Here is a 21,842-nt window from a genome sequence, read left to right as displayed (position 1 = left end):
TGACAGCGTCGGCCAGCGTCGTCCATGGCAGGCGGGTGTCGCTCGGGGGATCCCGCGGCCTTCTCGGCCCGGCCGCCGGGGTGGCGGCTCGCGGCGTCGGCGGCGCTGCTGGTGCTGCTGGCGGCGGGCCGCGGGGCGCAGGCGCTCTACTTCCACATCGGGGAGACGGAGAAGCGCTGCTTCATCGAGGAGATCCCTGACGAGACCATGGTTATCGGTGCGCATGCGCGAGGAGGGGAGCGAGGGGCGGGGGCGGGGGGGAGCGCGGGGGGTGCGCGCGCACCGGCTCACCTGTCGCCTGTCCCCTGTTGACGGTGGCGCGCCTGTTCCTCCGCTCCGCAGGGAACTACCGGACGCAGCTGTGGGACAAACAGTCCGAGGCCTTCCTGCCCTCCACGCCGGGCCTGGGCATGTTCGTGGAGGTCAAGGATCCCTATGGGAAGGTGAGCAGGTGGAGGAGGAGGAGGAGGGAGCGGGAGCTGCTCTTTCTTGGCCTGACAGCAGCAGCCAAGGGGGCGCTGAGCAAGGAGACCCTGCCCGCCCCCCTCTGTTGGGTTGAAATAAACGACAGGCGAATGGCAAGTGTCACATGGGAGGCATCTCTCGAGCATGTCTCGGGGAGTCCCTTTTATTGAATATGACAGCATTGCCACATATGTGCTTGTTGCTGGTTGGTTAACACAAATACAATGCAAGGGTTGCATATAGGCATTAATCATCAAGACCTGGGAGAGGAACTGGTGGAGGAGGACTGGAAGAAATTTAAGGATTATCTACAAAAACATTGTAAATTGTATGAATGCTAAGAAAGATGTAAGATTTGTAATAACACGGCTCCAACAAATTAGTAATAAGGAATATAAATTTGAACGTAATTGAAAGAAAAGACAAATTTTGGATAAACAATATTTCAAAACTAAGATCTCAAAAGTGTGATTTAAATTCTAAAATTTGAGATTTAATATTGGATAATTATATGATATGAATTGAAACAAGTAAATAATTTGCTAGCAAAATCTGTGAGTTCAGAATGCAGGAACAAGAGATGTGAGGAAGTCCAAAGAGGAGAATGAAATGTGGAAATTGGAAAAGACTATGTTATTATGTATGTTTTTTGTTTTTTGTTTAAAAAAACTTTAATAAATATTATATATATATAAAAAATAATCATCAATAGATTAAAGGTTGGGAAAGGGAACACAGAATTGGACAGGCGTGAAAACCTCCTTATTAAACTATTACTAGTGATTGATATAGCATTCATCGGTAGATGTGGTCAACCAAGCACTAAGAACAGGTCAGGATGCAATGTCTCATGAACTCAATGTGGACTGAACATTCTAGGGTGATGAAGGAATGTGTCAGCTTAAAATGGTTTAGCCAGAGTCATGTGTAGAAGCAAAACTTCCCATCAACCCTCTCCTCCCTGGGGCCTTTCAATAGTTTGGGGGCCGAGTGTGTGTGTGTGTGTGTGTGTGTGCAGGGAGGCAACATGCCTGTTGCTTCCCCACCTCTGCATCAGGAGTGAGGGAGAGGATAAAAAGCCCCTGAAAGGGCCAGGCAACTCCTTGGTGGGGGTGCTGATGGTCTGGGGTCTTCAGCCCTGGTGAAAGCTCCAATCAGATATCATAAAAGGTAAAGGGACCCCCGATCGTTAGGTCCAGTTGCAGACGACTCTGGGGTTGCGGCGCTCATCTCGCTTTATTGGCCGAGGGAGCCGGCGTACAGCTTCCGGGTCATGTGGCCAGCATGACTAAGTCGCTTCTGGCGAACCAGAGCAGTGCACCGAAAGGCCGTTTACCTTCCCGCAAGAGTGATACCTATTTATCTACTTGCACTTTGACATGCTTTCGAACTGCTAGGTTGGCAGGAGCAGGGACCGAGCCACTGGAGCTCACCCCGTCGCGGGGATTCCAACCGCCGACCTTCTGATCGACAAGCCCTAGGCTCTGTGAGCAGAAATGGAAGCAGAAGGTGAGATATCCCCACACCCCTACCTGCCTGACTTTGCTGCTGCTTGATGGTTTCAGATGGTCCTCTCCAGGCAGTACGGCTCTGAAGGCCGCTTCACCTTCACTTCTCACACCCCAGGAGAGCACCAGATTTGCCTCCACTCCAACTCCACCCGCATGGCCCTTTTTGCAGGCGGGAAACTGGTAAGCAGGCTTCTCTGTGCCCTTTCCCTCTCTCCGTTTTGCTCCAGCCAAGATGGTGGGGGCTTCTCTTCAGGTGCTCTGCCCTCATGAACTGGACCCCACCTCACCCTGGTTATTGCTTGTGTAAGGCAAGAGAGAAGCTGGTGTAGAAGGCCAGAGCTCTTTCTACATTTGCTGAGCAACTGAGGTGGAAGGGAGGAGGAAAGAGCCCTGATGAGACGGGTGGGGAGTGGGTTGAACTGCAGTGATGGCTCTTGAATTGGTCTGTGTGTTGCTGTGTTGTGTTCAGCGGGTGCACTTGGATATCCAAGTCGGGGAGCACGCCAACAATTACCCAGAGATTGCAGCCAAGGACAAACTGACCGAACTCCAGCTAAGAGCCAGGCAGCTCTTAGACCAGGTGGAGCAGATCCAGAAGGAGCAGAACTACCAAAGAGTAAGTAACACCCACAATGGATTTCTTTTTTTTTTTTTACCGTAATGCCATTCAGGAGGAGGAGCGGGATCTTGAATGGCATTATTGGGGGGGAGGGATCTACCCTGTCCATGGTTTGTGAGGAACTTGTCAGACCTCAATGTTTAAATGGTTCCTACCTAATTACACTCGGGTGGCGTTGTGGGTTAAACCACAGAGCCTAGGACTTACCAATCAGAAGGTCGGCAGTTCGAATCCCTTCGACGGGGTGAGCGCCCATTGCTCAGTCCCAGCTCCTGCCAACCTAGCAGTTTGAAAGCACGTCAAAGTGCAAGTAGATAAATAGGTACCACTCCGGCGGGAAGGTAAATGGTGTTTCTGTGTACTGCTTTGGTTCGCCAGAAGCGGCTTAGTCATGCTGGCCACATGACCTGGAAGCTGTACGCCGGCTCCCTTGGCCAATAAAGCAAGATGAGTGCCGCAACCCCAGAGACGGTCACGACTGGACCTAATGGTCAGGGGTCCCTTTACCTTTACCTAATCACTAAGGACTTCAGGAACATCATCTTGAAAAGCTTTGCTCATCTGAAAGTTCAGAGAAGCACTTGCCAAATCCTAGGAACTTCTTTGGGAGGGGGGCATTCAAGCACCGTTGGTGCAGCCCGACTGGAGTTAGGGTGGCGTTTGTTGCAGGTAAATAGCAGCGGGTTTACAGGTGCTGTACCTGCAATAGAACAAGATTGGCAGGAGTTGTTCAGAGGGGGATAGTATTGGAAAGGTCCTACATCTGCAAGAAGGACCCACCTGCGTAGATGGAGAAGTTGGGTTGTATAGGTCTGGTGTGGGGAAGGGGAGAGGGAAGTACCTTCTCTGACTCTCGTCACCATTTTCACTTTCCAGTACCGAGAGGAGAGATTCCGCATGACCAGCGAGAGCACCAACCAGCGGGTGCTGTGGTGGTCCATAGCCCAGACCATCATCCTCATCCTCACAGGCATTTGGCAGATGAGGCACCTCAAGAGCTTCTTTGAGGCTAAAAAATTGGTGTAGCCCCTCTGACAGCACAGGCACCGTTGTTCTTCCGGTTCCACTGAGCACTTCTTGACCCTCCTGGATTTGGCACAACTGAAAGGACAGATGGAAGCACAGCATGTGAAACATCTTTGGACCAGCATTTGCATACTTCTTCTTCCCTGATGAAGGGGGTGCCCTGCCCACAGAAGTCTCTCACATGCCACTCCGTTCTTTGCTTTGCTGTGTTGCAGCAGCTGGAAAAGCCTCTGTGGGCAGTGCCCTTGTGCAGATCCAAAGGAAGAGAAAATTGCTTTCTAAGAGACTGAGTAGGCTCTTTTTTAAAAAAAGTGCTTTCCTGTTTCTGGATCCCGATTGGTGGGAGTGACTTCTGGGTTGTTCTGTTCTGGTGGTTCCGTGTCATTCTTTGCTCTTAACACATGAGGTTTGTGGGGGCAGCCCTTGTAGTGGAGAACGGCCTGGAAGAGGAAATGGGAGGGGTGGAATAACATTTATACTAAAACTGGGTTTTTTTCTTTCTGGGGGTGGGGTGTGGGTGGCCTGATACCTACTGGAACTTGGGGCGGGGGCTGCTTAGGACAACAGCGGTGGTTGCCTACAGGGTTCTGGCAGCATCTCCTCTTGTAACCCTCCCCAGTTTCCAGCAGAGGGTCTAGATAACCATTGTGAACAAGGGGGTTAGCAAAACTTTAGGCTCCAGGTGTTTTTCAAGTGCTAGCACGGATGGGCTCTCTAGACTTCTGCAAACAAGCCTAGTTTAAGGATACCCACAGGTAGTATCTTTTAATTGCACAGAGAGGAGTTTCCACTTGGATGAGTAGGGTGTTGTTGTTTTTACGGCCCTGCTAATGCCTCTAGTGTGGATGGCAAGAAGCTTGCTAGGAGACAGCATTAAGTGAGTTGTCATTTATGTACCATGGAGCTCCTTAACAGCCTTTCTTGAGTTTGGAAAGAGAGGCCTCTACCTATGCAAAAGTATGCCGGATGATTTGTGGGTGACAGCAGAGCCGGAGCATGGAATGGTGGAGAATTTGAAATCCAGTTATCTCCCCCTCCTCTTCCCTGTGTTTTATTTCCTGCCCACTACGGTAAATTCTTAATAATGTTCCTTGTTACAGTTCTGGAGTGAAATAAAATTTCCTGCGAAAGGCTTTCTCTTCCTTGTGTTATTGATTTGGGGTTTGGGTGGGGGTACGGGGACAAGGGGACTGAGCTCAAGAGGAAAATGGCTCTGGGACTAGGCTTATCCTGCAAGCTTCTTCTTGGCAAAGGAGCCCCCCACAACCAGCAGCTTCAAAGGTTTTTTTTGTGGGGAAGGAGTAAGGTGGGCCAGGCTCTCTAGAGAAGGCTCTGATGCTTTCAGGTGCCTCTGGGCCCTTAGGCAGTGCCTGGCATGAAGAAGAAGAGTTTGGATTTGATATCCCGCTTTATCACTCCCCTTCAGGAGTCTCAAAGTGGCTAACATTCTCCTTTCCCTTCCTCCCCCACAACAAACACTCTTGTGAGGTGAGAGGGGCTGAGAGACTTCAGAGAAGTGTGACTAGGCCAACGTCACCCAGCAGCTGCATGTGGAGGAGCACGGACACGAATCCGGTTCACCAGATTAGGAGTCTACCGCTCTTAACCACTACACCACACTGGCTCTCACTGGCATGCAAAGGATCATAGAGCACGATGACAGATTGCTTAAATACAGGTGAGAAAGGCCCAGTTTCCCACTCCCAGTGGCCAAGCAGATGCAACAGACTTCAGCCAACCTATTTCTGGGGTGATGGGATCGGTTCCTTGGCAGCTGCTCTAAACCCAAATAGGGTTGGCGTGTCGAACCAGATTTGGGCTTGTTGTTGTTTAGTCGTGTCCGACTCTTCGTGACCCCCTGGACCAGAGCATGCCAGGCACTCCTGTCTTCCACTGCCTCCCGCACTTTGGTCAAACTCATGCTGGTAGCTTCAAGAACACTGCCCAACCATCTTGTCCTCTGTCGCCCCCTTCTCCTTGTGCCCTCCATCTTTCCCAACATCAGGGTCTTTTCCAGGGAGTCTTCTCTTCTCATGAGGTGGCCAAAGTATTGGAGCCTCAGCTTCAGGATCTGTCCTTCCAGTGAGCACTCAGGGCTGATTTCCTTCAGAATGGATCGGTTTGATCTTCTTGCAGTCCATGGGACTCTCAAGAGTCTCCTCCAACACCAGAATTCAAAAAGATTTGGGCTAATAAAGACCAATTTCGGGTTGATTGCCCTGCACCTCTCTGCCTGGCTGGCGGTGCCCCTTTCAGGAGGCTGCTCGCTTAGCCAACATTCCCCCCGTCTTGGGTATGTAGCAGGTCGTCAGTACTGAAAGGGCTCCCGGCAAGGAGTTCCGCCGGTGCGCGCTAAGCCAGGGAGCCAGCAAGTCGCCTTTGGCTCGGAGACTCCACGCTGCAATACCAGCCAGCGAAGCCAGCGCCGCTCGAGCTGCCAAGGCCTGCAGGGGGCGCCGTTGGGTCCGCCTCTCGCTGCTCGATTTGGCTGGCTAGAGCGGCGGCTTCCGGCTGGGGGAAGCGGAAGCGGAAGCGGCGGCCGCGCGGACAGGAGCAGCATGGAGGGAGAAGCGGGCAGCTTCGCGCACCTGGGGCTGGACGCGCGGCTCCTGCAGGTAACGCGGGCGAGGTTGGGGAAGGGGGGAGCTGCGGCCTCCAACGCCGCCTCCGGGCCTGACTTGCTGTCTCTCGTTCTCTCTGCTCGGCAGGCGACGGCGGAGCTGGGCTGGGCGAAGCCGACGCTGATCCAGGAGAAGGCTATTCCTCTGGCCCTGGAGGGCAAAGACCTGCTGGCGCGGGCCAAGACGGGCTCCGGCAAGACGGGCGCCTACGCCCTGCCCCTCCTCCAGCACCTGCTCCGGGGGAAAGCGGTGAGCGACCCGGGGCCCCTCGCGGCTCCCTCCCTCCCTCATCATCATCATCATCATCATCATCCCTTACCTTTCCCGCCCCGACCTGGCCACAGTGAACCATGCGATGGTCACCTCCAGGCTTGACTACTGTAATTCGCTCTACGTGGGGCTGCCCTTGAAGCTGTCCCAGAAACTCCAGCGGGGGCAGAATGCTGCAGCGAGGCTCCTCACGGGGTCTCTGCCATGGGAGCATATTCACCCAGTGCTTTTCAAGCTGCACTGGCTCCCGGTGGAGTACAGGGTCAGATTGAAGGTGCTGCTTTTGACCTTTAAAGCCCTTCACGGCCTAGGACCCTCGTACCTACGGGACCGCCTCTCCCGGTCTGCCCCACGGAGGACCTTAAGGTCCATATATAGCAACACCCTAGAGGTCTCAGGCCCTAAGGAAGTTAGATTGGCTTCAACCAGAGCCAGGGCCTTTTCAACACTGGCTCTGGACTGGTGGAACGCTCTGTCTCATGAGACCAGGGCCCTGCAGGATCTGATTTCTTTCTGCAGGGCCTGTAAGACAGAGTTGTTCCGCCAGGCCTTTGGCTTGGAATCAACTTGATCCCCTTCCCCTATATCCTTTTTCCTTTCTCCTTCTGTGATGAGGCTGCATTTTAATGTTTTACTGTTGTATTTTAATCTTGTTTTTAACTTGTATTCATCCAACTTGTTTTTATTATTGGTTGTTAGCCACCCTGAGTCCGGCCTTGGCTGGGGAGGGCGGGGTATAAATAAAAAAATATTATTATTATTATTATTATTATTATCATCATCATCATCATCATCATTTATTCCCCGTCCATCTGGCTGCGTTTCCCCAGCCACTCTGGGCAGCTTCCAACAAAAGATTAAAAATACAGTCATACCTCGGGTTAAATATGCTTGGAGTTGAGCGCGTTCAAGTTGTGCGCCACGGCAACCCGGAAGTAACGGAGCGCGTTACTTCTGGGTTTCACCGCTTGCAGATGTGCAGAAGCTCAAAATGACGTCATGCGCAGAAGCGGCGAAAAGCGGCGTGCGCAGACGTACCATCGCTAGATATGTTTACCTCTAGATGCGAACAGGGCATCTAGTGGTACCTCGGGTTACAGACGCTTCAGGGTACAGGCACTTCAGGTTACAGACTCCGCTAACCCAGAAATAGTACCTCGGGTTAAGAACTTTGCTTCAGGATGAGAACAGAAATCGGGCTCTGGAGGCGCTGCAGCAGCAGGAGGCCCCATTAGCTAAAGTGGTGCTTCAGGTTAAGAACAGTTTCAGGTTAAGAACAGACCTCCGGAACGAATTAAGTACTTAACCTGAGGTACCACTGTACATTAAAACATCAGTCATGAAAAACTTCCCTAAACAGGTCTGCCTTAAGATGCCTTCTAAACATTAGATCAGGCATCCGCAAACTTGGCCCTCCAGATGTTTTGGGACTACAACTCCCATCATCCCTAGCTAACAGTACCCAGTGGTCAGGGATGATGGGAATTGTAGTCCCAAAACATCTGGAGGGCCAAGTTTGGGGGTGCCTGTGTTAGATCGTTGTTTATTTCTTTGACATCTGATAGGAGGGTGTTCCACAGGGAAGGCGCCACTACCGAGAAGGCCCTCTGCCTGGTTCCCTGCAACTTCACTTCTCGCAGTGAAGGAACTGCCAGAAGCCCCCCCCCCGGCGCTAGATCTCAGTGTCCAGGTTGAACGACAGGGGTGGAGATGCTCCTTCCGGAAGAACTGGAATGTGGAGCTGTAGAGTTGGAAGGGACCCCACACCCCGGGCCATCTAACCCAGGCTCCCGCAGTGCAGGGGTCGTACCTAAAGAGCCCCTTTTGTGATGGCCTGGGGAGGGCGGGACTCTTCTGACCGAGTCTCTTCTTGCCTCCTAGTCAGCACTGGTGGCGGAGCAGGCCGTTCGGGGACTCATCCTGGTCCCCACCAAGGAGCTGGGCCAGCAGGTGCTGCAGATGCTCCGGCAGCTGACCTCCTACTGCTCCAGAGACCTGCACCTCGTTGACATCTCTGGCCAGGCAGACTTGGCAGCTCAGAGGTGAGTGGTGGGCAGGACGGCTGCCTCTTGGGCTGGCCATGTTTATGAAATCCCCAACCCCAAAATGCTTTCTGATTCCTGGCCCGAACTGCACTGGCTGCCAATTTGTTTCCCTGCCAAATTCGAAATGCTCATCTTGACCTATAAAGCTGTAAGCAGCTCACAACCGCAATACCTCAAGGACTGCTCTCCCCATATGAACTGACCCAGACCCACAATCATCATCTGAGGCCCTTCTTTGTGTGTCTCCTCCATGAGAGGTCTGGAGGGGGGCAACTCAAGAACAGTCCTTTTATGTAGTGACTGCCTGTTTGAAAAGCTCTCCCCGGGGAGACTCACCTGGCACCTACGTTACATACATTTAGGCGCCAGGTGAAAACTTTTCTTTTCAACCAGGCCTTGGGCTGATTAAACATTCTATGGCCTTTTAAATGTCTTTGTAGAGGGGGGAGATTTTTGTTTTTGCTTTATTATGTCCCTTGTGTTCTCAGTTTGTATTTTAATGTTTTGAACCGCCCTGTGATCTTTGGATGAGGGATGGTATTCAAATTTAATAAATAATAATAATTCCTGTAAATGGGTCCTTCCTCGTTGGCAGGCTGCGATGGTGGTTCTTTCAAGGGGGCTTTGGAGATGGAAGACAGGCTGGCCTCTCTAAAGCATTCCAGAGCCTCCCTGGAGTCTCTTGTAGTCGCGCATTTTGCTTGTGGCCTCTGGTTGCTTTCTGAGTGGAAACAATGAATGGGGGTCCTCTTCTGCAGTTGACACTGCCCTCTTGGGCAGTTAAGGGTGGCAGCCTTTTCCCATCAGCAACCTGTGGTTATGGTTGCATCGCAGACCCAAAGCTTTCATTCAAGGTCAGGCAAGTACAGTGGTGCCCCGCAAGACTAACGCCTCGCAAGACGAAAAACCCACTAGACGAAAGGGTTTTCCGTTTTGGAGGTGCTTCGCAAGACGAATTTCCCTATGGGCTTGCTTCGCAAGACGAAAATGTCTGCGAGTTTTTCCGACTTTCCCCCCCTTCCCCCCTTTTTCTAAGCCGCTAAGCTGCTAATAGTGCTAATCCGCTAATGGGCTTGCTTCGCAAGACGAAAAAAACGCTAGACGGATTCTTTTCGTCTTGCGAGGCACCACTGTACAGTGGTGCCCCGCAAGACGAACGCCTCGCAAGACGGAAAACCCGCTAGACGGAAAACCCGCTAGCCGAAAGGGTTTTCCGTTTTGGAGGCGCTTCGCAAAATGAATTTCCCTATGGGCTTGCTTCGCAAGACGAAAATGTCTTGCGAGTTCCTGCGGGTTTTTTCCCCTCCCCCCCCTTTTCCTAAGCCGTTAAGCCGCTTATCAGCTGATCCACTGATAAGCCGCTTATCAGCGGATCCGCTAAAAGCCGCTAATAGCGCTAATCCGCTAAGCCGTCAATGGGCTTGCTTCGCAAGATGAAAAAACCGCTATACGAAGAGCCTCACGGAACGGATTAATTTCGTCTTGCGAGGCACCACTGTATATGTGGTTGTTTCACAGAGACTGGGCCTTCCCATCTCTGACCAAAGCTTTTGTGTGTTGTGGATTCTCTTCCTTCAAGGCCCATATTGATGGAGAAGCCGGATGTGGTGGTGGGGACGCCATCGCGGGTCCTGGCTCACTTGAGGGCTGGCAGCCTGAGCCTGCAGGATTCCTTGGAAATCCTGGTGCTGGATGAAGCTGACCTCCTTTTCTCCTTTGGCTTTGAGGAAGACTTGAAAAGTCTGTTGTGGTGAGTTTATTCTGGCCCTAGGAGGTCTCTGAGTTCTTACAAGCAGTACCTGCTCAGGTGTCCTGCTCCATCATTTGTTGCATGTTGGATGCTATGCCAAGGGGGGAAGTGGGGATAGTCCTGGAGCTAGAAAAATTGCTTTTTGTATCCAGCTAGAATCCATTAGGGTGGCGCTGTGGGTTAAACCACAGAGCCTAGGACTTGCCAATCAGAAGGTCGGCAGTTCGAATCCCCGCGACGGGGTGAGCTCCCATTGCTTGGTCCCTGCTCCTGCCAACCTAGCAGTTCGAAAGCACGTCAAAGTGCAAGTAGATAAATAGGTACCACTCCGGCGGGAAGGTAAACGGCGTTTCCGTGCGCTGCTCTGGTTTGCCAGAAGCGGCTTAGTCATGCTGGCCACATGACCCGGAAGCTGTACACCGGATCCCTCGGCCAATAAAGTGCCGCAACCCCAGTGTCGGCCACGACTGGACCTAATGGTCAGGGGTCCCTTTACCTTCACCTAGAATCCATTTTGAAGCTTGTTGGATCCATTTTATTTGGTTTTGTGGCATATTTTATTGGGGAAATTGTGTACAGTCATACCTCGGGTTGAACGTGCTTCGGGATGAGTGCGTTCGAGTTGCGCTCTGCAGCAACCCGGAAGTAATAGAGCGCGTTACTTCCGGGTTTCGCCGCATGCGCAGGCGCTCAAAATGACGTCACGAGCATGCGCAGAAGTGGCGAAAGGCGACGCGTGCATGCGCAGACATGCCATCGCTGGTTACGTTTGCTTCTGAGGCTCCGGAATGGATCCTGTTCGCATCTAGAGGTGCCACTGTAATATAAACAGAAATCCTGAATTGAAATCAGCTTTCAGGCTGGAAAAAGTTGGTGCCATCACACTAGGAAAAGAAGCTCAGCATATTTATATTGAGGTTATGGAAGCAGAGGGCTAGGTTGGGGCTGTTGTGCCTGCAATGCCCTGGAGGCATCTGTTTCGCTGCTTTTGGGTTCTGAGTGCTGGGTAAGGGGGGGCTTTTGGAGCAACCTTACAAATGATGGGCTCTTGTTTCCTCTCTAGCCACTTGCCCAAGATCTACCAGTCTTTCCTCATGTCAGCTACCTTCAATGCAGATGTCGAGGCCCTGAAGGAGCTGGTACTCCACAACCCTGTAAGTTTGTGGGGAAGTGGTTGGAGGTTGTAGGATTGGTTTTGGATTCAAAGGAGGCAAGGTGAAGGGCAGGGATTTCCTTCTCCCATTGCTCTGGGGTTGTGGTGGTGGTGGAAATGCTCTTCACAGATAGTAATGGTCCCGTGTCTGTCTGCCTCTTGCAACCTGCGGGCGTTGAGTTGGTTCTGGTGGTCTCCTAGCAATCCGTGGCACAGAAAGGGAGCAATTAAGAGTCATCTGGGGAGCAGGCCTGTTGAGGTAGTCCCCAGCCGGGAAGGGATTCACATATGCCTTTTTAAAAAAATAATTTTTATTGATTTTTCCATGTATACTTCTTCTAACACTATATCGTTAACAATTTTTCATATTTCATTTTTTTTAGATAATATTTATTAAAATTTTAAAGGTTATAGAAAGAAAAAGTAAAAATTCCACATTAAACAAAAACAAAACAACAGATCACAATATGAAAAAACAGAAAAATAAAATCCATTAAACAGAAACAAAAACACAAAGAAAAATACAGCAAATCTTCTCATTACTTATCTTTCATTAGCTTATTTCCTTGACCTCCTCACACCTCCCTTTTTTGTATTCTAGATCAATTATCCATTTCAGCATCCTTTCCCTCTTTTAAAATTTTAGTCCTGTAAATTATCTTAATATAATGTAACTTTACTTTTCCTCCTTTCACCAATTAACAGTTGGTTATTCCCAAATCCTTTATATCATTCCTGCTAAAATCATATAATATTATTCCAACATCCTTCTAAGAGTTATTAATTTTACAATGTTTCTCTAAATAGTCTTTAAATTTTTCATATTTCAACCCTCCTCCCCTGGACTTCCCCCATACTCCCTTTTTGTTTTATTTCCATATTGTTCACCCTGCGTATTGTTTCCCCCAAATTTTCTCAATACATATAGTCTTATTTTTTGTTGTATGCAGTTGTGCTTGTTTACTCAAACCCTGCCAATGAGTCCATTTCTTTATGTTGCTTCTTCATATATGTTGTAAATGGTTCCCATTCTCTTTTAAAGTTTTTGTTGTCCTTTTCATGTAGTTTTTCTGTTAGTTTTGCCCGTTCTGCATATTCCATAAGTTTCCCTTGCCATTGTTCTTTCATTGGTATTTCTTCTGTCTTCCAAGTTTGTGCTACTATAATTCTTGCCGCTGTTCTTGCATACATAAATAATCTCCAATTTGATTTTTTCACATCTTGGTCTAAAATTCCTTGAAGGAATGCTTCTGGTTTCTTAACAAAGGTCTTTTAAAACATTTTTTTTTTCAATTCATTAAATATCATTTCCCAATAATTTCTAATCTTTTTGCATTCCCCCCACATATGATAGAATGTCTCATCCTTTTCTTTACATTTCCAATAAGTTTTTGATCTCTTTTTATACATTTTGACCACTTTCTCTGCGGTATAATAATAATAATAATAATAATAATAATAATAATAATAATAATAAAGTTTGTACCCCGCTCATCTGGCTGGGCCTCCCCAGCCACTCTGGGCGGCTTCCACAAAGACAAAAAATACACTAAGACATCACACATTAAAAACTTCCCTGAATAGGGCTGCCTTAAGATGTCTTCTGAATGTTAGGTAGTTGTTTATCTCTTTGACATCTGATGGGAGGGCGTTCCACAAGGCGGGCGCCACTACTGAGAAGGCCCTCTGCCTGGTTCCCTGTAGCTTTGCTTCTCGCAATGAGGGAACTGCTAGAAGGCCCTCAGCGCTGGTTCTCAGCGTCCGGGCAGAACGATGGGGGTGGAGACGCTCCTTCAGGTATACTGGGCCGAGGCCGTTTAGGGCTTTAAAGGTAAACACCAACACTTTGAATTGTGCTCGGAAACATACTGGGAGCCAATGTAGATCTTTCAAGACCGGTGTTATGTGGTCTCGGCGGCCGCTCCCAGTAACCAGTCTAGCTGCCGCATTCTGGATTAGTTGTAGTTTCCGGGTCACCTTCAAAGGTAGCCCCACGTACAGCGCATTGCAGTAGTCCAAGCGGGAGATAACTAGAGCATGCACCACTCTGGCGAGACAGTCCGCGGGCAGGTAGGGTCTCAGCCTGCATACCAGGTGGAGCTGGTAGACAGCTGCCCTGGACACAGAATTGACCTGCACCTCCAGTCTGCTCTTAAGTTTCTGTTCAAAACCTCAAGACCAGAATGAATAATAAAGGTGATAATGGACATCTTTGTCTCGTTTCTTTTTCTATTTTAAATTGGTTGGTTAGCACCTGGTTAATAATTAATTTTGCACTCTGTATATACATTTTGTATCCCTTTTATAATTTTTTCTCCATATTCCATTTACGATACAATACGATAATCTTTATTGTCATTGTCCCATACAGAACAACGAAATTGAAAAAATCTACGCCAGACATTCAAAAACCAACAAGCCTGCTATCCCAGCTATCCCAGCCTGGTTAACCCCCTAAAAACTCTGATACCCCATAATTAAATACAATATACTCCCACAGAGACTACCTTAAACTGCATTTAGAACCAAAATTGCATTTGGATAAAAACTGTTTCTCAGACGGCAAGTCCTAGTCTTTATAACCCTGTACGTTCTTCCAGAAGGCAGAAGCTGAAAGAGATAATTTCCGGGGTGCGCACAGTCCTGCGCTATCTCTGCAGCTTTCTTATGACGCCTGGAAGCATAGATTTAATCCAAGGTCAATTCCTCCTCCTTCTCCTCCTCTAAACCCAGTGATTCACAATCTCTGGAATCTTGCACACCTGTAGCTGCTCCCACACAGCAATAATAATAATAATAATAATAATAATAATTTATAACCCCGCCCTCCCCAGCCAAGGCTGGGCTCAGAGCGGCTAACAGGTTGAATGAATGCAACTTAAAAACAAGATTAAAATACAACATTAAAATATTGAAACATTAAAATATTAATGTTTCTACAGCTGTATCTGCTGCTATTTCTGTCCCTGTACAGCAGCATTTCGTGTCGGCCATCACTTTCCTTATAAAATCCCAAGATATATTATCATATGCTTTTTCCGCATCTATAAACATCATTGCTACTTTTTTCGCAATTCTTTCTTCTACATACTCTATTACATTTAACATATTTCTTATATTATCTTGCATCTGCCTACCTGGAAAGAATCCCGCTTGGTCTGGATGTGTATAAACATTTAAGACCTTTTTCAATCTATTAGCTAAAATATTAGCAAATATAATCATTGTTCAATAATGAAATAGGTCTATAGTTTTTGACCAAGGTCAAATCTGTATCTGGTTTTGGAATCAAAGTACAGTGGTGCCCCGCAAGACGAAAAACTCGCTAGACGAAAGGGTTTTCCATTTTTCGAGGTGCTTCGCAAGACGAATTTCCCTATGGGCTTGCTTCGCAAGACGAAAACGTCTTGCTTCCTTTTTCGTAAAACTGTTAATACCCGGGGAATCCGCGCTCCGCAAGATGAAAAAATCGCAAGACGAAGCAACTCGCGGAACGAATTAATTTCGTCTTGCGAGGCACCACTGTAATATAAGCTTCCTTCCATTCACATATGCCTTGGCCCTGCTGCAGTAACGACTAGAATAGATTAAGCTGCCTTGACAACGTTGGTTGGTAGGCAGCATATAAATACTCCAAAATAAAACGAAGCCTCTTTTCACCTCCTGCACAGGTGACCCTGAAGCTGCAGGAATCACAGCTGCCAGACAGCTCCAAGCTGAGCCAGTTCCAGATCCGGTGTGAGACGGAGGACGACAAGTTCCTGCTGCTCTATGCACTGCTGAAGCTTTCGCTGGTGAAGGGCAAAGTCATCCTCTTTGTCAGCACCATCGACCGCTGCTACCGCCTCAAACTCTTCCTGGAGCAATTCAGCATCCCAGCCTGTGTCTTGAACTCTGAGCTGCCTGTTCAGTCCAGGTGAGCCTTGCTAGGTAGGTGTGGGGGCAGTGTTGGAAGCAGCAGCAGCTGCTGCCATCCTGGGAGACGGGAAAAAGGAGCTTCAGGTACAGTGGTGCCTCACAAGACGAAATTAATTCGTTCCGCGAGTCTCTTCGTCTTGCGGTTTTTTCGTCTTGCGAAGCACGGCTATTAGCGGCTTAGAAAAAGGGAAAAAAAGGGAAAAAACTCGCAAGAACTCGCAAGACATTTCGTCTTGCAAAGCAAGCCCATAGGGAAATTCGTCTTGCGAAGCACCTCAAAAGACGGAAAACTCTTTTGTCTAGCGAGTTTTTCATCTTGCGAGGCATTCGTCTTGTGGGGCACCACTGTATGGTGCTTTGGCCTTGAGGGGGCACGTAGGGGGAGAGGAACAAACTGGCAGGCCGTGGCATCCTTGCCTGTCCACGATGCAGCCCCAGGCACTGCTTGCCATATCCAGAGGTGAATTCCCCTGGCGAAACCACAGTTTCCATCAATTGATCTGTTCCAGGTGCCACATCATCAGCCAGTTCAACCGGGGCTTCTGTGATTATATCATTGCCACCGACGAACAGGACCTGGGAGAGAAAGAAGGACCGACGAGAGGGAAGAGGAAGAGGAAGGGCAACAAAGCAGGAAAGTAGGTTTGGCTTAAGAGCCACAAATACGTTCTGTTTGACAACGGATGGTGTGAAATAGGAGACTTGGGGGGCTAGGTGCCATCGGTGTGCAACTGACCCTCAGGTCTACTTCTCCATAATCAGGAAATGCCATGTGGGCCCTGGACTAGGGCCTGGAATAAATGGTAGGGTAGATCATAGAGTCGTAGAGTTGGAAGGGATCCCAAGGATCTTGTAGTTTAACCCCCTGCAGTGCAGGAATCCTGCCTGCACCTGCTTAAGAGGCAGATGCACTGTCCCACTGTGCCACAAGGAAATAAGCTGAATTTGAATCATGGCAGGTGACTGGTTCCATCTGTGGTGGCAGAGGTGGCCTATTTATGTTCCAGCCGGCCTACCCTTCAGCCGATCCAATTTGGGTGGCATAGAATTCTCTCCTCACCCCAGACCACTTTTTTTCTATCCAATGAGTGATCCAATGACTTCTACCCAGCTGGGCAGTCAGAAGTGAATTTTACAAACCTCCTAGCACAGCATAAATAGCAGCCTCATGCAACTTAAGCAACTGGCAGCTGCCAGCCACCAACTATAAGACAAAGACTTGTGCTTTTTTCCACATAACCCTGCCTAAGCAGTAAACTCTAATATCTTTGTGGAAGGAGAATAAAATTATGAAGGAATTAAACAAAATTGAAATGCACGTGAGGAAAGGCTGAGCCAGGTTGTTTTCGCAAGAGAACCATGAGAGAAGTGTGGAATGACATGTACGCAAGAGTGACTGCTATGACTGTTGAGGACAAAGGAAGGAGGGAAAGATAAGGAAGTTTTTATGCCTTGTGATTCAATCGGTAGAGGCAAAGTAGAAGGAAATACTGCCATACGCGGACATAGCTGCCCTTTCGCTTGCGACTTGTGCTTTTTTCATATTTGGTGTGCCACCCCCTCAACTACTTGCTGGCAGAGGTTGTGTCAAACCCCCTTCCCCTTGCAACGGCTAAATAAACATCCTGTTTGACTGACAATTGGAGGTTGGATATTATTGGCCGTAGTATTCGGTATTGAAACACAACACTTCCCAAACACCTTGCGTATAAAACAACTCCCCTCTGAGTAAATGCAACTTTAAAGGTGATTTCTCCCAAGAAGCTGGCGTTTGTTTTGCATGGTAACTTGAGTTCATAATGTATTCTTTTAAGTGTTGACTTTACTGACTTTGGTTATGAAATCTGTTTTTAAGTGTTGGTTTTTGTTGACAATGCATTTTTTAATGCTCTTTGATAAGCAGCTTTGATGTTTTAGTTGCAGTTAAGTGGTATATGAGACGCAGGTGGCGCTGTGGGTTAAACTACAGAGCCTAGGACTTGCCAATCAGAAGGTCAGCAGTTCGAATCCCCGCAACGGGGTAAGCTCCCGTTGCTCGGTCCCTGCTCCTGCCAAACTAGCAGTTCAAAAGCACGTCAAAGTGCAAGTAGATAAATAGGTACCACTCCAGCGGGAAGGTAAACGGCGTTTCCGTGCGCTGCTCTGGTTTGCCAGAAGCGGCTTAGTCATGCTGGCCACATAACCCAGAAGCTGTACGCCGGCTCCCTCGGCCAATAAAGCGAGATGAGTGCTGCAACCCCAGAGTCGGTCACGACTGGACCTAATGGTCAGGGGTCCCTTTACCTTTACTAAGTGGTATATAAGTGGGTTAAGTAGGGCTGCAGGATGCATCCAAGTGGCTTGGTTAGCAGAGGCCCAGAAAGACCTGGATGCTTCTGAGGGCCCCCTTCCTTGTCCTGCTGCCTCGGAGAGGGAGAGAGTCCCCCCCTTGCCCTCAGTGTTCTCTTCTGCTGTTTCCCTTTCAGGGGCAAAGACCAGGAATACGGAGTATCACGTGGGATCGACTTCCAGAACGTCTCTGCTGTCCTGAACTTTGACTTCCCTCCCTCAGTGGAGTCCTACATTCACCGAGCAGGCAGGTGAGCAGCAGGTGGCCTTGCATTTACCGCAAATTCCACATTCCCAGGATGAGGCATCCAAGCCACGCTTGGTTTTCTAAGAACAGGGACTTATCAAAGGTCACCTGATGCCTCTGTGTCATCTGGGACTTCGTTTTTTTGCAAGCTGCCTGGCACAGATCCCAGCCTTCTGAATTTCCTCTTGAGTCGGTTATCAAAGACCCATTTCTCTGATTTGCTGGGCATTTTCATGAAGGTGCTTCAGGGGGAAGGGGCCAAGAGTGTTTGGGTCCCTTTTCACGGAGCGTGCCTTGCCCCCCCCCCACAGCCCTGGTGCCTCTCCTGAGCCCCTTCTTGCTTTCCAGCTGTGGCGCCCTCTCTTCCCTGCCCTTGCTTGACCTCCTGACCCCTTCCTGTCTTGCAGGACTGCCCGTGCGGACAACCCGGGCACTGCCCTGACCTTTGTGCTGCCCTCCGAGAAGGCTGTGCTGGCTGAGATCGAGGCGGCTCTCACAGGAGGAGGTGGGTTTGCTCGTGAGGCAGGGAAGTGCTGCCCTCAGGAGGTCTTCCAAGCGGGGAGAGGGAACACCTCCCCCCTGGGGCGCAGGGGTGGTGAGATCAGCACGGGGCACTGGCTTGGCTCTGGGCACAGAATTGCCCAATTCGAGAGTTGCCCCGTGCAGTGGCTGCTTGCCTTTCCGTTGCTCCAACCGGTCCTGATTCTCCCCACCAGGCAGCGACGACACTCCCTTGCGGCCCTACCTGTTCCGGATGGAGGAGATTGAGGGCCTCCGGTACCGTTGTCGGGTGAGTGGGCACAGCGTGGTTGCTCTAGGAGGCGGCTGCGGCCGCACCACCTCCTCTTGCCCTCTCCCTGCACGGGGGCAAAGGGGACGGGGCGGTGGAGGCAGCTGTTATAGGCGGTGCTTCAGAACCATCCTTGGCAGGGCAGACTGCAAGTTGGGGGCGAGGTCGGCATGGGTCCAGTGCTTTTCCAGCTGCACTGGCTCCCGGTGGAGTAAAGGGTCAGATTTAAGGGGCTGGTTTTGACCTTTAAAGCCCTTCACGGCCTAGGACCCTCGTACCTACGGGACCGCCTCTCCCGGTATGCCCCACGGAGGACCTTAAGGTCCATAAATAGCAACACCCTGGAGGTCCTGGGCCCTAAGGGAGTCAGATTAGCCTCAACCAGAGCCAGGGCCTTTTCAACACTGGCTCCGGCCTGGTCGAACGCTCTGTCTCATGAGACCAGGGCCCTGCAGGATCTGATTTCTTTTCGCAGGGCCTGTAAGACAGAGTTGTTCTGCCTGGCCTTTGGCTTGGAATTAATTTGATTCCCTCCCCCTCTTTCTTTTTTCCTTTCTCCTCCTGTGAAGAGGCTGCATTTTAATGTTTTAATGTTGTATTTTAATCTTGTTTTTTAAGTTGTATTTTAATCAACTTGTTTTTCTTATTGGTTGTTAGCTGCCCTGAACATGGTCTTGGCTAGGGAGGGCGGGGTATAAATAAATATTATTATTATTATTATTAAAAGGCAGCTGTTTCAGGCAGATCTTGGGTTCTCTGTGTTGAGGACAAACCTGCTTCAGGGAGCCCCCTGATATACCCTTCCCTGAGTGGTTTTGCCAGGCGCTAGAGGGGGAAAATCTCAGAGGCAGCAGGAACGTTTGGCGAAGAATTGTAAAGCACAGGATCCAGTTCTCTGGATGCCACAGCGTGATTCGGAGGCTTTACGCGCCCCCCCCCCCCGCTATCTCTTGTTTTCTCCCGACTCGGCTGCTGCTTTTGGTAATCATGGGGATGGAATAAGTCCTGTGCCCCCCTCCCCATTGCTTTTAAACCACCCGCCCACCTCTGCCCGGTCCTCAGTTGGGTTCTTTGCTCTCAGGACGCCATGCGGTCCGTCACCAAGCAGGCCATCAAGGAAGCTCGCCTCCGGGAGATCAAGGAGGAGCTGCTCAACTCAGAGAAGCTGAAGGTATTCGCCTGCGCAGCACCTGGGCGTGGGGTGGGGGACCCGGGAGAGTGGGAGGGGGCCATCCGGGAGGGGCGGTTGTTGAGGAGCTGCTGCTGACCTCCATTTCTCTCCTCCCAGACGTACTTTGAGGACAATCCTCGGGACCTGGACCTGCTGCGCCACGACAAGCCTCTTCACCCAGCCATTGTCAAGCCCCACTTGCGGAACGTACCAGCGTACCTGGGTAGGAGGGGGCGGCATTTGTGGCCTCAGCAGGGGGGCTCAGTGCTGCGTTTGAGGGCATGGCAAACAGCAGCAGGCCCTGTAGATGAGCTCTGGGGCGGGACTTGGGCTTCCCTCCTCCGAGGGGGAAAGAGTGGGAGGCCTGCTTCTCATGCACAGTCCTTACCTTGGAGTCCACACGCCCCCTTGCCACTGTCCATGCAAATCTCCAACGCTGCTTAAGCTGTGCGAGGGCAAGCTCTTGCTTCTCAGCTGTGGTGCGGAAGAAAAAGTGCAGCAAATGGGGCCGGGTATTGGAGGGGGCGAGAGAGCTAGTGCAAAAGCATTGCAGGCCTCTCGAGAATGGGCCACAAGAGGGGGCTCTTCCGCCTCCTGTTTGGGCCAGTAACCACCAGCGGTTGCTCCTCTTCTCTCCCCAGTGCCTCCCACTCTCCGGGCTGTGGCGCAGCCCCTGGGCAGCAAGCGCAGACGACGGAAGACGCTGCCACCCAAAACCAGGGTATGTCTTGCTCCTCTGCTGCTGACCCCAAATTGGAGGGGGAGCGGGGACTGGCCTGCCATTCCTCACACCCTGGCAGGGCCCAGGGAAGGTTTCTTCGCAAAACTTTACGGAACCGGGCATGGCTCCCTGTTGCCCAGCCTCCGCTTGGGAAGTTTGTGGAGCTGCTGTCGATCATGTGCTTGGTCATGTAAAGAAGACAATTGGGGGGGGGGCTTGGCAGCTGGGGGACCTTCTGTGCTCCTCCAGAGGCCCTATTTCAACCCCCTCCTCTGTGTTTGTTCCTTCACCCCCTTACTCACCTCTGCTGTTTCCCGGGATCTCCACTCCTGACTACATAGGGTGTGGGTTGAGTTTGGGACCTGCCATGTGGGGCCTTGGGCAGTTCTTCTGCCCCTTTCTGTGGTTCTTCTGGTGCTGCACCTTCATGGGGGGAGTCCAAGTGCTGAGGACAAATGGTGTGGCCCATGTGCGGGTGGGGTTTGCAGACCCAATCCCCAAGTGGAAAGCTCAGGAGTCTTTGCCAGAGGCCCTTTGGATCTGTGATTGTGGCAGCAGGGCGAGGGACCCAGTAGCCCAGTGGTCAGGCAACCCCCTCCCCCTGTGAGATCCACTTCTACACTGTCTCTCCCTCCCCCAATAGGGCCAGCGGAACCCCCTGCGGAGCTTCAGGTGCACAAAGCAGAGGTCGGGAGCCAAGCACCGGTCAGCTAAGCACCGGACGGCCACTGGAACGCCTGGATCCTGACCACCACTTATAGCTGAACTGTGTTGGGGAGGAGGCTGGCGCTGGGCCCCTATTTTGGGGCCAGGATAGTTGATGTAAATAAAGGACAGCTGTTTGTGCTCGGCCACCGTCTTGTCAGGTTCGGAGGCCTTCCTCAGAAGAACATTAAAGGGGTTGACCTCCCATTGCAATGCCTTAAAGCCAAGAGCAACTTCTCCTGCAGTCTCAAGTCTTTGTGGGTTTTTTGTTTGTCTTTGAGCTGCCTCCTCTGTCCTGACAACACTGCCTGGGGAGTAGCTCTGGGCCCCTTGCGCCTGCCTCTCTGGGCCAGGTTGTGGGTGGCTGCAGAGTCCCCCTTCCCATTGGCTTCCTTGTGTGGGTGAAGGTGCTTTGTCTTGGAAGCCGGGTTTCTCCCGTGGAGATTCCTGAAACTCTGTAAACATCCTTTGCCTTCAATCACACCCCCTGCTTTTGGATGTG

General features: G+C 50.5%; 2 protein-coding genes across 2 annotated transcripts; both read left to right on the top strand.

Moving 5' to 3' along the window:
- Positions 1-9: 9 nt before the first annotated feature.
- TMED4 (transmembrane p24 trafficking protein 4) lies at positions 10-4,754 on the top strand. The gene is made up of 5 exons (XM_081868552.1): positions 10-217; positions 343-443; positions 2,031-2,156; positions 2,446-2,592; positions 3,472-4,754. Exons 1-5 carry the CDS (start codon positions 25-27, stop codon positions 3,619-3,621), a joined length of 717 nt encoding a protein of 238 aa, XP_081724678.1. The 5' UTR covers positions 10-24; the 3' UTR covers positions 3,622-4,754.
- Positions 4,755-6,149: 1,395 nt separating this feature from the next.
- Positions 6,150-21,489, top strand: DDX56 (DEAD-box helicase 56). The gene is made up of 14 exons (XM_081868475.1): positions 6,150-6,236; positions 6,330-6,491; positions 8,394-8,554; positions 10,137-10,307; positions 11,371-11,461; positions 15,132-15,376; positions 15,888-16,016; positions 17,844-17,957; positions 18,361-18,458; positions 18,670-18,743; positions 19,825-19,914; positions 20,032-20,137; positions 20,556-20,635; positions 21,279-21,489. The coding sequence occupies exons 1-14, from the start codon at positions 6,180-6,182 to the stop codon at positions 21,381-21,383; spliced, it is 1,683 nt and encodes a 560-aa protein (XP_081724601.1). The 5' UTR covers positions 6,150-6,179; the 3' UTR covers positions 21,384-21,489.
- The last annotated feature ends 353 nt before the right edge of the window (positions 21,490-21,842 follow it).

This window comes from Podarcis erhardii (genome assembly GCF_964252035.2).
Source record: "Podarcis erhardii genome assembly, chromosome: 7".
NCBI lineage: Eukaryota > Metazoa > Chordata > Lepidosauria > Squamata > Lacertidae > Podarcis > Podarcis erhardii.
Note: the sequence above shows the minus strand (reverse complement) of the source record. Positions and strands in the feature narration are given on the sequence as shown.

Bases quoted from the DNA above. Each gene is read 5' to 3' on its own strand.
- DDX56 (XM_081868475.1), top strand. From the start codon at position 6,180: ATGGAGGGAGAAGCGGGCAGCTTCGCGCACCTGGGGCTGGACGCGCGG. The intron at 6,237-6,329 runs GTAACGCGGGCG...TCTGCTCGGCAG, and splicing joins TGGACGCGCGGCTCCTGCAG to GCGACGGCGGAGCTGGGCTG. The intron at 11,462-15,131 runs GTAAGTTTGTGG...CCTCCTGCACAG, and splicing joins AGCTGGTACTCCACAACCCT to GTGACCCTGAAGCTGCAGGA.
- TMED4 (XM_081868552.1), top strand. From the start codon at position 25: ATGGCAGGCGGGTGTCGCTCGGGGGATCCCGCGGCCTTCTCGGCCCGG. The intron at 444-2,030 runs GTGAGCAGGTGG...TGATGGTTTCAG, and splicing joins TCAAGGATCCCTATGGGAAG to ATGGTCCTCTCCAGGCAGTA. The intron at 2,593-3,471 runs GTAAGTAACACC...TTCACTTTCCAG, and splicing joins AGGAGCAGAACTACCAAAGA to TACCGAGAGGAGAGATTCCG.